A 12,938-nucleotide genomic window follows, 5' to 3' on the forward strand; every position below is an offset into this window, starting at 1 on the left:
AGGTACTCCCTAAGCATTGGGCATTTCCCTGCCCTTAACTGCGCCAATGTTTGCCTCATGCCTTGGTCCAAAGTCCTCTCTGTTTTGTTTACTTTAGGTGCTGGTGCACTTAGAATCTTGTCAGGTGTTTTTGACTCTAGATATCTCTTGACTCTAGATATCTTTTGACTCTAGATATCCTGACTTGACTCTAGATATCTCTTGTTGTTGCTGTTGTACACTTTTATGCTATACTCACTGTTGTACATGTAATATGTTGTATATACACTGTCTTTTTCATGATTCTCATTGGCTTTTGATTTATCAGACTTCTCAGTGAGTACCCTTCTAGTCTGCTCTTCTCCCTCAGTTATGAGGCCATCATCTGCATGTGGTTCTTCAGGGGTAGGACAGCTATTTTGTTGTGAAGGTGTTGTACATTGGTATTGTGTGTATGTCCTGTGGCAATTCTCAGGGCAGAGTTCTGAACACAATTTGTATTTTCTGCCAGCCACTCTCTGATGTTATGGGACCCCATATACTACTTCCATACTCCAGAACTGGACGTATCAGTGCCTTGTAGGTTTGTACAATCATTTTTGTATCCTTTCCCCAGTCAGCTCCAGACAGGGCTTTTAAAATCATTATATTTTTTTTTGCTTTGCTTGCAGTGCTTCTTACATGTTCAGAGTAGGTCATTTTTGGATCAAAAGTCACTCCCAAGATTCTTGGATGTTTCTCCATTCCCAACATTGTTCCTCTCAAATTGAGCTTCAGGTTTATGCTGTACTACTTGGGATCCGGTGTTAATTGTGTGACTTGAGTTTTCTCTGTGTTAAGGCTTGTAGTCAAAATGCAGCGAAGTCTGAGAGGGAGGTTTTCGCGACCATCGTGTAAAATCCTTGATCTGCCCAAAGCTTGGCCAGTCGCTACCCTTGAGCTTGTACTCTTTGAAATATGATATCCTAGCCAGACCCTTCTTTGTGGTAACTGGTCGCTTTCAGGTGGCCGAGGAATGGCCAACGGTCGGCTATAACTAATTGGAAAGGCCAACCACTGGCCATGTATTATTCTTCGCCCCTCATTGACTTTGCCTTTACCATGCCACCTGTTGTGAACTGACAGTTGAGTAATTTACGACATCTCTGTCCCCTCAAACATTGCACAACGTCTCCAATTGAGCAGCTAGTATGCGGGATTTTCCCTCCGCGTATCAGCAGACTCAATCATAAATATTTTTTGGTAGAAAATATCTATAACAAGGACGCTGATCAAGGAATGCCGAATATACCATTCAATTGACAATAAAAATTACAACCCATTTATATCTCAAAAAAAGTGTAAAAGCCGCAGACATGATGAACAATAATATTCAAAGTTTCTTGAAATTTCCTCTCATTAAAACTCTTTTAATACAAAGTTTACATATTTTTTACTACTGGTCGACGCTTATAAATAAATAGCTGGGAAAGTATGGAAAAATCCTTATCGCCATCTCATTTGCGAGTGGAGTAAAGTCTATCCTAATTAGTGAAGAAACGCATAGGGAAGAGCCCAGCCTGTTCGAGGCCTCTTGGGTCTCATTCAGGGCCTTAAGCAACAGGTGGTTGTTCTCTATCCATTCTGCAAAGCTGTTAATGTATCTTTATGACTTGCCAATACCATGATGTTGTCTGCATTGGTACCGGTCACCACTTCAATTCTCACTCCTTCTTGCGGTGTTGGTAGGTCTGCCATGTATACATTAAACAGTACTGGGGACAGCACCCCCCGCTGAGGTGCTCTTCCATGATAGGTTCTTTGATAGGTAAGTTAATTTTAGATGGATGGATCTGTGGTGCAGTACTGTTTAGAATTTTATTGTGAGGAAGGGTTGTGAGTTATTTTTCTGTGATCATGGTGTGGATTGTTTTGAGATTTTGTTTAATTGTGTCTTGTGTGGTTTGTGCTGGTGGAATAGGTATCTATATTGGTGGTAAAGCACGCATGCAAAATGGTTTGTTTCATGAGGCGGTGTGGGTGTGGCTGTGAGGTGAAGGTATGCAATTGCAATGGGTGGGTTGCATTTTGTGCTCTCTGTTTGAGTTGTGAGGCATAAAGGTTAAGGTGTTGTATTAAGGGTATGAGTTTGGTTTTTGGTGATGGTAATGGATGTTAGTGTCAGCAGCATAGCGGCACTAATCAATTAGGAACTTTTGTTAACAATTACATAGGAGGTAATTCATCTAGAAGTCAATACAGATTATGAAATAAACAATATTTTTAAAAAATTGCAGGTAAAACATGTCATTTCACAGATTATTAAAAAAGGCAAAAATGTGCTGTTTCTCATAATTTTTTCTAGACAATCTAAACAATATTTGCAGAAAAGGTAAAATTGACTGCAAGCATTGACATTTTTGTTTTATTCATGGTTTGCTCCTGCATGATTTTCTAGTTTGGCTTGCAGGTATCTTGCAGCTTCAAAAATACTATCCTGGGAATATTGGAAAGAAGCCACTTATGAATGAGATGGAAATGCCCATGCTTGTGGTCAATAATCATCAATTTCACATGTTGTAGCACTTCCCACTAAGCTCGCACAAATATGCAAGACTGTAGCTACCATGTCCTTGCCCATGGAAACAAATACCTACCTACTGAATGTGGTCTGAAGGATTCACATTCAGAAAGGAATGAAACATGGAAAACCCAAAATTTACTGCAAACCACAACACAAAATAGCAAATAAAACAAGTATACTAAGTAGGTGCCACATAACAGATTTCCAGTGTTTTGAGTTTAACACATTTGGTTGTTTGGGTTTAATGCACTAGCGGGGATGCAAAGAAAATACCTGCCAGATACATCTAATTATAGCTTTTCAAACTCTATATCTTTGCAACTTTTGCAATAAATGCTGGTGTGGCAGTGAATAAAATTGTTTTAGTGTTCTCTATTATATTGTGTTCACTGTATTGTGCTCATCTATTTTGTTAGTTTGCTAATGCAATACATAAGTTGTGTATATATATAATAGTTGGGTGACCTTTGAGAAAACCATGCTGGTAATCTGATGAAAATGGCTTCATATGCTGGAGACAACTCTCCTGGATGATGATTTCCATTGCTTTTCAAATGACAAAAGTCAAGCTTACTGGTTGGTATTTTGCTGGAATCATTTTTAATAACCTTTTTTGAAAATTGAGTTGACCTAGCCATCTTTCCACTCTTTTGACAAACTTCTCTTTCAAAAAACACTTTAGAAATGAATAAAAGTGGCTTGTATAGTTATTTACAGGCTTCTCATGACAGTTTGGAATGAGTGCCGTGCCTTACCAATCCCCTGCTTTATGCCCAAGGTGCAAGCAGAGCATTGTACTGCTTGAAGGTTTGAAATAGTTCTGAAGGTTTGAAATAGTGAAGGTTTGAAATAGTTCTGAAGGTTTGAAATAGTGAAGGTTTGAAATAGTTCTGAAGGATAGTTATAGCATAAGTCGTCATTGTAGTGCTCAACGGGTTGTTGTTTATTACACTGTATTACGGGTTATTGTTTTATTTTATTTATTTGTTTGTATTCATGTCCTCTTTTTTGAAATTTATCTCTGCATAAATTGGCCTGATTTGTGCATTAATAATTTCTTTGTAAAATTACTACAAAATTTCAGGTACTAGTCAAATAGCAACTCATGGCACACTTGACATAGAATGGCTTTATCTTTTGTTCAATGATTTGCATGCAATTTATTTAATGAATAACCCATTCATTTTTCAAAACACAGCTCCAGGAAAGGCTGACTGTGTTGTCTATAAATAATAATTCAAAGTATTTTTCAAACTTGGATTAGAATTAGTGCATATGCTTGTGCTTAGCAGCAAACTATTCTCACAAACATACAATAAATTGCATGCATCTTGAATTTGTATGACGTTACTTGGAATCTAACCAGTCTGTGAATTGTGCAGGACTTGTCAGTCTTTGGTTTCTTTCACCAAAATATATTTTCAGTAAAGTCTTGAAAATTATTTGATTTATTTAAATTAATCCAATTAAATTAAACAAATCAGGTCCAATTAAAATGAATGAGCACCTACCTATGATATAAATTCAATCAAAACTCTACAAATTAAAATATAAAAATTCAATTAATCATCTGCATGTCAAAGTTGCCTCCTTGTATCTTGGCTTTAATGATAAAAAGTTAATTATTATTGTGTTGTCAGGATATAGGAGCTGTCTTACTTTTATTGCCACCTGCATTGTGATAGCATCAAGTGATTATTAAACTTTGATAAGGGTCAGGTAAATCCTTCCTATTGCTCTTAATGTTTGGTTTGTTTTCTTTCAGATGCTGGGAGAGTGGAGTCAGACTTGAATTTTTCACCTATCAACCTGAATAAGAAATGTATTGTCCATTAATTTGAGCATTTTTTACATCAAAGTGTGCCATAAATTATTTTTTATCTGATGAAAAACCATGGAAGCGAATAGAAACTCCATTGTTTCTACAAGAGATTTAGCAATGGGAGCTCCACTTGCTACTTATATTGTCTACGATGAAAATCTTACTACCAGTCAGGATAAAGATGCCTACCCTTATCAATACAGCTCTACTGGTAATGCCATCCTGGCCAATGGTGGTGCCGGCCTCTCATACTATTCAAACATCAATCAAATGAACATTTTGCAACCCACACCGCAGGTAAACGTCAATGCAAATGGAGGTATCATTTATGATCCAGTTAATCCAGCGGTCCTCTCCCATCAGTATCATGTTCTAAATGCTAACCCTGGTGTTCATCCCAGCTTTGCCAGTGTACCTGGATTCGTCAGCCAGTTAGCTCCGGCTGATCAAATGAAAAATGTCCCTCCAAGGATTGTTCTACGTGAACCGGGAAGAACCATCGATTCACAGTACCCATCTCTGCAAAGTGTAATTTTAAATCGGCGAGCGGAAGATGCATCTGACGTCACATCTCAATATCGTGTGTATGGTGATGTGTATCAGCAACCCCCTCAACCTGTAGGCAAAACTTTTTACGTCACTAATAATGCACCAAATACGGTGATTTTTAATCCACCTCAAACTCTGGCACTCAGTAAAGTCGAATCTTTGCCAATACATCCGCCTCTTTTGCAGCCCAAAATCGAGTCTAACAAGAGTACGTCCCCTGTGGTCGAGTCGTCAATGAAAAACAATCGAAATAACTTTATTTCATGTCAACCTGCATTAGACGAGAGCATGATAAGCAGTCAAGAAGAAAGATCTTTAATGGCTGCTAGGTCAAGTCTTGCTAAAGAAAAAGCTCATGTTGAAGAACTTCGACGACGACTTCTGTTGAAAGAGAAAGCATTAGAAGAAAAAGAGCAAAGACTGAGCAAGATTCAGAGCAACAAAACTTGCTCACTGGAAAGTGAATGGACAAATACGGAGACGTCAAATAATGAAGCTGAAAATGAAGATTCTGATGTTAGATACAATGGACCGTGGAGAAACTGTGGTTCGCCGATGGAGGAGCCAGATAATGTTATTTATGTAGAAGAAGAAATTAGCGACCAGCCACCCTCCCAAAATCTCAGCGAACCCTCTGCCCAAAAGAATGTCATGGAAGATCTGCACGAAAATCTAGAAATCAATCCTCGCCTGTTCGCGAAAACTTACAAACGTAAGCCAAGACGGTCATCCGACGGTCGAATATCCCAAACTGCCCTCCCAGGCCGATCAATTCCGGATGCTGATCAACAAAGTGAGTTCAGCGTACCTGAAACGCTAACAAATGGGAACTCCAGTGTCACCATCACTCCCGTTGATGATCAGAATGTTGTGCACGAAACTTCGTCACTTCTTTTCAAGGCTTTGTCCGGTACATCAGTTAATGCTTTTAAACTTCCTAGCAGTTATGACAACTCAAGGAAACTACAACTCCATGACACAGCGATGCTTCGGGCGTTCCGTCCAAAGATGGAGCCTACTAGTTGGACTGCTGAGGGAGTAGTGCCATCTTTTCCCAGTGAACGTTCGTTGTTAATACCCACGTCAAACGCTCGGCAGCGTACAACTAGAATGGATGGTATTGTGCCCGACTCTGAAGGCAATAAATTATTTGTGAACTATTACGAAAATCCAGAACAAACCGGCGACGTTTTACTGAACACTGTCATTCCTCAAAATACGGAAAATCTTTCACCAGTGGCCAGTTTTATAGTTCATTCACCTGAGCCAGGTTCAGAAGAACAAGAAATTGTTAATGGAAATAACTTCACTGGCTCTGAAATGTACAGAGATGTCCCTCAGGTAATACAACGACAACAGTACGTTAATTACGCACCAGATCTGCTGAAAATCGTGCCGTCTCAAAGGACTGACACTGGGTACATAGTATCTTCTGAAATAAACCCAGTTTCTCCCGTTTCTGAAACTCGATTAATTTTGCACCCAATGCCTGCTGTAACGGCCTCGGATCCGACAATGTATTATGATAGCTCTTCGTCACGCGACTACCGAAGCAATTCTCTTGCCAGGGCTTCTTTAGAGGTATCTAGTGGTTTAGTTCGAGAATCGTTAAACGAAGACTCTCGTGTGAATGATGTAGTCGAAGGAGCCAAATCTATTCCAAGTGATAATTGCATTTCTATTTCTGTTGACCAAAACACCGAACTAAGAAACCAAGCATGTGTAGAGTGCGACGTTCATGATAAAGCTGGTGTTCAAAGAAAATGTTTAGAAAGTTGCGCTGATTGCGAAACTTGGACACGAGATCGCTCTCCTTGTAGACAATCCGAAAACCTGAATCCCGCAACAGAAGCAATTAGGTCAAGTACTATCGCCCCCTGCCCTGAACTACTTCCTCTTAATGTTTCCGGCGAAATTGTTGAGACGGTGCGTAGTGTCTCCGAAGAACATGATCAAGTTCAAACCAATGAATCATGTACCGATATTCAGTGCATAACCGCGGCTAAAATGTCAGACTTTCGTGAAGACCTTCCTAGGAAATATTCTATTGTTTCTAATCAATGTCCAGCCTCACCTGACTCAAGATCATCTAATACAAATCAGGGGATCGTCTACCGAAACGCCACTACTGCCTCCGCAGTGATTCTTTCTTCACCACGCGAATCATTTCTTCCAAGTTCACCCGAGGAATCTTATTTCGACAACTCGGAATTAATCAGTGACCATTTAAATCACGATGAAACACCCGCTGGCGACTTTGAAATGCCTGAAAGTACTTCAGAACGTGGCCGGGATTTAGAGGTTTCATCAGTCATTAATGAAGCTCGCGTTGAGATCGTTGATGCCGACACTGATCTCACGCAGCAAAGCCCCGCGAGGGAACAACATAACATCACTCCTTCTTTGCCTCACGCAAGATCTTCATCCCCTATATTTGCAGATTCTCATCTCGAGAATCAACTCTCTACCGATCCATCTTCAGAAACTGACAATATGGAGAATTTATCACACTTTTTGGACGTGGCTGACTCGAATTTGAACAGCCCTTACCAGGGAGATGGTTTGTTGATGAGCTCTCCTGGAAGAGAAGTCGTCTTCGACGATGAAGACAGCGCATCTGATGAAGCCGTCATGCAAGCGATGAGTTCTCCTAAAAGGAAGGTCTTTGATGATATGGACGATGCTTGTGTCGAAGCCGCCTTAAATAAAAGTGAGCTTATAAGTCCTGACAACAGTGTTGTGCTAGGCGAGAGTGTCAGCATCCCACTGCCCTCGAAAACCAAGAGAAAGCAAAGTAAAAACAGGAAAACTACCAAGAATAGAAACAAGAACAAATGCAAGAAGTCGAGTAACGTTTCGGACTACGAATCTTGTGATTTACCATACGAATGCGGCGTGTGTAAAGACGGTGTGTTGTTTTTGGAGCATAAGGACTTTGTGAAACATGCATGCTCAGTGCACAACGGTTGTGCTCGGCCTGAAGGTTTGTCGCAAGACTTCGATGAGTTCGAGGCTCGCATCGCTCGTAAGCGAGTGCTGGCTGGAGGTATGAAGCTCGTATGTGAGCGCTGTAAAGCCTCTTTCGCGAGTTTACTAGGATACGAGGGCCATATGTTGTGGTGTGGGAAATCAGAGTTAGAACGCTCGCATCTCTGTCCGAAATGCGGCTGGTGTGGCACCATTTTCACTGTCAGAAATCACGTTCGTAACTGTACAGGTGTTGCTGGCGTCGGTACCAATGTTCCTGAGAAACCTGTGGCACGGAAGCCTAGGGTCTCCAAAAATAAATGCACTGCGTTACAAAACATGGATGCTGGTGATAGTGATGACGAAAATTTTGATCCCGACCCTAAAACTCCGAAAAATTTCGCTGAAATGAATTTCAATGATCATTTCCGGAACTTCTGCGAAAAAGTTGACGATGATGACACTGATTCAATTTATTTCGCTTGCTCTGTGTGTCCTCCAGAATGTACAAGCATTCCGGTACTGTCGGCCGAAGCCATGATAGCTCATCTCATTCAGAAACATCCGGATAAGTTGAAGGAGTCTTCTATGTCAACGAAACGATGCGGCAAGCGAAAGTTCTTCTCTTCTAAGAAGCCATCTGACGACCGACGCAAATCCTTGAAAGTCGCCCTTGACTACAGAGAAGCTAACCACTCCTCGCGGCTGTTCGAAACGTGGTGCGTGAGAATAGAGGAATGGACCTCACTTTCAGATGCTAATAGTTATCTCCAAACGTGTCGTGTGTCGACGAAATTCGCAGTGTACGAACCTGATAAGGAACTAGAATGGCGCTCGCTGCCTCTCTACGAGGCTGTGAAATATAAGACGAGTAACTACATTTATTGCGGCGGTTGCATCACCGCCAGCGCTTGGTGCCCCATGCCATGTAATAATTCATTCGCTCAAACCAACGAACAACTCATAGCTATTGCTGTTAGCTCACAGGATGGCGACGCTGTCATCACTCCACCAACAAATGTCAAAGGCACCATCCAGATTTGGAATGTACGCAAACTCGGCAAACCCGAGCAACGCAAAGACCTTCCTTTCGTGTCTTTCATAATTGCTCATGATTTCGGCCACGTGACGTGCCTTCAGTGGTGTCCATCAGGAGTATTTGAATCTCTTGACTCTGGGAACCGACTTGGGGTACTAGCAGCTGCTTGCTCTAGTGGGTCGGTCCATATTTGGTACGTGCCACACCCGAAATTTCTTCCCACCGCCTCACCTCCACGCGTATATCTTAAAACTCCCGACCTAACTCTGCGGCAGATAAGTTTTGGTAGTGAGGATGAAATTAGTGTTCCTTTGCGCTTAGACTGGCAACCGTCGTTGGGGCATTCGATGATAGCTGCGTCTATGAGCGACGGCTGTGTTTGTATCTGGAACCTCAGTGACACTTGTTCGTGCCGTGACGCTGTAGAACCTAGGGTTTTGTATCCCGTCAAGAGTTTCAATGGGCATCTGGGAGCTGCAGGGGCCTTGGCATGGTGTCCCAGCACTGGTGGGGCCCACCTCGCCACTGGAGGAGCTGACCACATGCACCATTTGTGGGACCTGGAAGGTTACGGTCAACCCTCACGGATCTCCACCATCCGAAGAGACGTGGTAACTGACACTAAATGGCCTATCAACACCTCCGTGACAGCCCTTGCATTCGAGGATTCGGTGACTGATGGCTCTACTTCAGCCTTAAGAGAATGTGGTTACTTTGGTTTTTCATTGGCTTACCTAAAGTCACGAACTCCAACCTGGAGTATTTCGTACAGCGATGCTCTAAGCGCCATACTACAAGGCACAGATGCCGGCGACTGCATCGTTACTTTTCCCAAGGATTTTTTTAAAGTTTCTAACGACAAGCCGCATCGTCATCATAAAGCTTGTTTCTCGGCTACAACCAAAATGTTGCCATCACAACCCGGGCAAAATGTGCCCACAATGGGTATAGTATTCCATCACGCTCCAGATATCATCGAAACTAAACACAGCCGGCCTGTAGATCCTCTCTCGTTTAAGGTCTCCTCCGACAAGAGCAGTCCGCCCACTGAGAAGCGTACTTGGAACAGCTCACTTCTGACATCTGTGACGAGTGTAGCTTTTAACCCGAATATCGGCTCGCATGAGTGGATTTTTTGTGGATACAGAAGCGGTTTAGCCAGAATCGTGGCGGTGCCTTTGGGTGTGAGCTAGTACCAAGATCCATCTTTCTGAATCGCTGTATCAATTTTGAAAAAGTTAAACTTGTCTACTTTATATTGAGCTGAATCCTAAAGATTTACAAATTTTAACTTATTTTACCTCCGCTATTATTGCATCCGTTGTACATTATCAAAACGTTGCCATATGGCGCACCCTCTATCTTTAGTTAACTGCACAAGCTCGTGTATTATTACATGAGCAAGAAGACAATGAAATATTCTTGCGTTATCTTTGTTTATTTTAATTGCAAGTGTGTAGTTTAAGTATTTCATTATTACCTAAGATGAGAGCTCCTTGTACGTATATATCGGGAGACTGTGTGCAGAGGATTTACTTGCACTTTGATTTTCTGTAAAGCTTGCCAGATGTTTTTTTCTGTAATAATTTGTTATACTTACGAAGCAATCTTTCCTATGTGTATATATCAATTTATGATCAATATGCCTCTTGCATACTGATAACGTTTATATTGTGTGGAAAAGAGCAACAGTGTTTGTTTAATATTGTGTAGATTCGCTTTAAGAATGCTTTCTTCTAATTACCAAATTTTTTATTTCTTGTTAAATGTCTTGTGTAAATTTGCACGTATGTGTTCTTGTAATTATTTACGATTGTGTTAGACATTTGGGTCGAGAGTGCTGGGTGGCGTGAGTAGGTGCAGCAGAAGTTAATACCCTATTTTCGATGAGTAATTTTGAAGTACAAATTATCGGCTTCGATAACACCATTTATGAACCGTTCAATATAACTGTTTAGTCTCAGATTTCAATTTTATATGTTTACATTACTTTGATAGACTAGCTTTCGCTAACTCCTGCATTTTCGTCTTCACCGGCTCTCACTGATTTAGGACCATTGGGAAATATTTTTCATGACAGTGCTTTAGTTCACGTGGAGTCGAATTTCTGTCATTAAACCATCGTCTAAATGCTCGTGTTTTTGCTATTCTATGCCACTTATTCTTCTTTATTGCCACGTTTGGAAGTCGTAATTGTTAATTTTGTGCGGTTGTCACTACAATTATTTTTAGTGTGAATTTAAACTGTAATTCTTTTTGTGTAACTTGGTCAATTCATTCAGTTACGTTCGATTATTGTTAAGCGCAAGGATCGCTTGAAGAATATTTTCTTTATTGTAATCTCTTAGAAAGTTTTCATGGTGTCCCTGATATTGTCACCGTCCTTATTGGTTAATTGACTTGATAATTGAAAATATCCCTCGAATAATAGTCCCTAAACTCAAATTTTTTCTTTAAAGATTTCCACAATCTTCGTATATTGTATACAATATTAACTCGGATAAATAAATAAGTATGACTTTAACGAATGGCGATGCTCTTTTTGATCCATCCAATTAATTTACGTCAAAATTCTCGTTTAGCATTATTTTTTTCTGATTTAAATTCGCTGAAATGAGTTAAACTTAATTAAACAGAGCGACACCCTAATTCGGGGATAGATTCTAGTGTGCAACCGAATTAATGTCAGGAAGTACTTATAATATTAAGAGCTAATTGGTTCATGTGGTTTTTCCTAAGCAATGAATGTATCTCACCTACCATTGGAAATCTGTTCGTGTGTTTTCGTTGATACACGCAAAATGTATTTGTGATGTGTCACTTTACTCAAAAATCAACTGGTTTTATTTTCCGAAAAATGGCGCTCTTTCTTTCTGAAAGAAGACGCAGAGAGCGAACGTAGCTGTGATATGCCATATTTGCTTTCCTGTCTGGATGACCCACGCTAGGGTGAAAAGTGCATTGCTATTTGGACAAAGTCTCGGTTATTTCTCTGAGAGATCTTTCGGACGTGACATGTAAATTTTTTCAAACTTTTTTTTTCATTACGCAAATTAAATGGACAAAGTCTCGGTTATTTCTCTGACAGATCTTTCGGACGTGACATGTAAATTCTTTCAGACTTCTTTTTTTCATTACTCAAATTAAAAATATTGCAGAGGATTGCGTAAGATTCATTTCGTCTCGTTATTTTAAATATATTTAGTGTTGATGAACGTAGCCACCGAGGCACCGTGTACCTGACACTTTCCCTTTCAGCCAAGATCGCATAATTGTTGCAATATCTTATTATTGATTAATTAAAGTTCTCCGAATGTCATCGCTTTGTTTTATTCTAGCCTCTTTTTCATTGATTTTCCGTAACAGTTATTGGCCGACTTTTCGTAGCTGTTATTGACCTATTCTCGTCTCTCAATAATTCGAACCAGTGTGGGATCTCTTATAATCTAAACAGCTTTGAAAAATTGATCGACATACTACGATGTTCATGTTTGTCCAATTACTGTGGTTAAATGTCCGAAGAAAATTATTACATCATTTTCATAGAATAATGAAAAATAAAGAATATTAAAAACTGGAAAAATTGAGATACCTAACTACAATAATACGCTGCCACTTACTTAATTTTTAAATAGATACGTTTCGGGTATAATACGGAAAAGAACCACGATTGTTATTGTAATATTGTGGATGAACAATACCGCTGATAACCATATGATTCTAGTTCGTTGAAATTATTATTATTGGCGCTTGTGTAGCTATGCCCGCGCGAGCGGCCGCATTGCAGCCGCTGGCCCATACATCTGCGTTAGGATGTCAGCTGTCGCCGCGGCGATCAGGCATAGCCTCTCGTCCATCTTCGTTGTTGCCCGTATCTTGCCATGGCGCCCTCCGTGCATGAGGAATAAGTGCCACGGCGCCCTCCGTGCATGTGGAATAAGTGCCACGGCGCCCTCCGTGCATGAGAAAGACGTGCCACGGCGCCCTCCGTGCATGAGAAAAACGTGCCACGGCGCTTT

At 40.7% G+C, this 12,938-nt stretch overlaps 1 protein-coding gene across 1 annotated transcript; it reads left to right on the forward strand.

The window, feature by feature from the left end:
- Positions 1–4,311: 4,311 nt before the first annotated feature.
- Positions 4,312–12,238, forward strand: LOC108672049. The gene has a single exon (XM_018159667.2). The coding sequence runs from the start codon at positions 4,437–4,439 to the stop codon at positions 10,110–10,112; it is 5,676 nt and encodes a 1,891-aa protein (XP_018015156.1). The 5' UTR covers positions 4,312–4,436; the 3' UTR covers positions 10,113–12,238.
- The last annotated feature ends 700 nt before the right edge of the window (positions 12,239–12,938 follow it).

This window comes from Hyalella azteca, unplaced genomic scaffold, assembly GCF_000764305.2.
Source record: "Hyalella azteca isolate HAZT.00-mixed unplaced genomic scaffold, Hazt_2.0.2 contig13652, whole genome shotgun sequence".
NCBI lineage: Eukaryota > Metazoa > Arthropoda > Malacostraca > Amphipoda > Hyalellidae > Hyalella > Hyalella azteca.

What these genes read in the sequence shown, in the direction of transcription:
- LOC108672049 (XM_018159667.2), top strand. Translation starts at nt 4,437, where the DNA reads ATGGAAGCGAATAGAAACTCCATTGTTTCTACAAGAGATTTAGCAATG.